Source organism: Vespula pensylvanica, chromosome 25, assembly GCF_014466175.1.
Source record: "Vespula pensylvanica isolate Volc-1 chromosome 25, ASM1446617v1, whole genome shotgun sequence".
NCBI classification, from domain to species: Eukaryota; Metazoa; Arthropoda; class Insecta; order Hymenoptera; family Vespidae; genus Vespula; species Vespula pensylvanica.
In genome coordinates, this window is record NC_057709.1 from 1903013 (window position 1) to 1905307 (window position 2295).

At 22.7% G+C, this 2295-nt stretch overlaps 1 protein-coding gene across 1 annotated transcript in view; it reads left to right on the forward strand.

Moving 5' to 3' along the window:
- The window catches only part of LOC122637214 (odorant receptor 22c-like), a 2743-nt gene extending 1288 nt beyond the window's left edge, over positions 1-1455 (forward strand). Inside the window, exons 3-5 of the mRNA XM_043829216.1 lie at positions 25-70; positions 1100-1255; positions 1333-1455. Of these exons, the coding sequence (XP_043685151.1) occupies positions 25-70; positions 1100-1255; positions 1333-1383 (253 nt within the window). The 3' untranslated portion in view covers positions 1384-1455. The remainder of the gene's footprint in view (positions 1-24; positions 71-1099; positions 1256-1332) is intronic.
- The last annotated feature ends 840 nt before the right edge of the window (positions 1456-2295 follow it).

Here is a 2295-nt window from a genome sequence, read left to right on the forward strand (position 1 = left end):
TACGTATGCTCTTGCCGTCTTGAGTACATTGTTTATTTATTGTTACATCGGCGAATGTCTTATTCAGGAAGTAATTGAAATTAATTGATGAGATACAGGGTATTTTATTTAACTTGATCGATAATAAAATTGTTCGATTGTTATTATCAATATTTTAATTTACAAGAAATATACATTTATTCAAATTTATTATTAAAATTAATTAATTTTTTTTTATTTCAAATGAAAGGAAAAGAAATTACTTTTATGAACGAAAATGTTCATTAATAAAACCGTAATTTTTATTTTGAATCTGAATTAAATTTAATTAATGAAAAAAATATTAATTATATTTAAACTCCTTCAATATTTCGATTCGTATTATAATTAATAATAATTTGTTTAGCACATTAAGGAATATTATTTATTAAATATTTTGAATGCAAGTTTTATTCTAATGTTAAATAAATTTCTTAATCATTTCTGAAAGATTATATATGGCATAAATAATATTAACTGACTAAATTGATTTATTAATATAATTAATTGAAATATCTATGTATACATTTTAACAAAATCGCATTTTCCTCCTAAAAATTAAAATCTTTTTCGAAAGATTTGTTCATTGAACTAATGGGATCGAAAATATATCATATTTTCTAAGGTATTATATGTTATATTATATATGTTATATTATAGTATTCTCATATTATTGTTTATTATAGTATACATATGTATAATATGTTATACTATAGTTATATTATAGTATTTTCATATTATTGTTTTAATTATTTATAATTTTTTAATTCATTATGCAAAAATTTATTTATCATAAATTAAAAAAATAGATTACATTTTATAAACATAAATCGATTTTCATTTCTTATCTTCTTTGATTTTTTAAAATACACGATAACAAAAATATTTTTTTTCGAGTAAATCAGAGATTTAAGTCGAATCAAATCTGATTTGTATTTATTAACAAATATTTACGATCTATAGGAAGAAACTCTTAATATTTGAGGACAAAACAAGTTGATTGCGATCAAATTCGATAGAACACTCTGTAATATATCAATTTCTCTATATACTACCCATTTATATTATTTGAAAAATTTAGAGTACGAACCTGAGCCATGCATTTTATCGTTACGAATGGTATAACGTGTCACCGATCAATTTAAAAATGGTTAACATTTGTATGTTGCGAATGAAAAAACCACAGCAACTAACATCCGGTAAATTTTTCGTTCTATCATTGGCTTCTTTTACCGACGTGAGTATAAGAAAAAACATTTACAGTATATCTCTAAATTAACATTACAATATCTTACTTGTTAACTTATTTTATAGATTCTCAAAACTTCGATGGGATATCTATCACTACTACGAACACTTATATGAAGAATTTTTTTTATCCTATTTGGGCTATATATTATTAAGGTCACTTTTATTTTTCACAATAATTATATATCTTTCTAAATCAAGTGATACACTTTTTAATAAAAAAAGACGGAAAAGAAAATTCCATTCTATATTTTTTATATATTTCTTTTCTTCGTTATTTCGTCATCTTTTTGTATGGAACTTCAATGAATATGCATGGAAATGAATGTGCATTGTTTTATCATAAATAATTCAATGAATTTCATATCGATTGGAAAATCATAACCGAAAATCCTATAATATATATTATACTAATTATAATATGAACACACGTATATATTTTTATTACTTAAATATACGTATATATTTTTATAATATATTAATATATATATATATATAATATAAATATGTGTATATTTTTATTACATGATATAATTTTATATTATATATATAATAATTAATATTAATACAAGAATATTTAACAAGAATAATAATTACTTTACTTACTCAGTATTAAATAAATAAGCTGTATATGCGATCCAATATGTCGATGAATAGTATTGATAATCCTTCTATTGAGTTTTCTGCTTCAAGACGAGTATGCGAACGCCGATTTCTTATTGTCGAAAATTGATTGCGAACTTAGTGTTATGTTTAGTATAATGTACGTAGTTACCGTAGAATAAAATTTAACCACAAAGTTATAGCAATTGATAGATATATAGAAGAAGACACTAATGGACGGCGGAAATGTATGGATATTTTCGAATTTGTTCACATCAGAACTTTTCTTATCAATTAATTCGAACGAACACGTTTCTATCGTACGTATCGTAGAGCGTACAACTAACACTTTCATAATGAACACAATGAAATGAAGAAAAGAAGATTGTTACAGTGTTTGTTGGTGCATACGATACTATTTTTGTG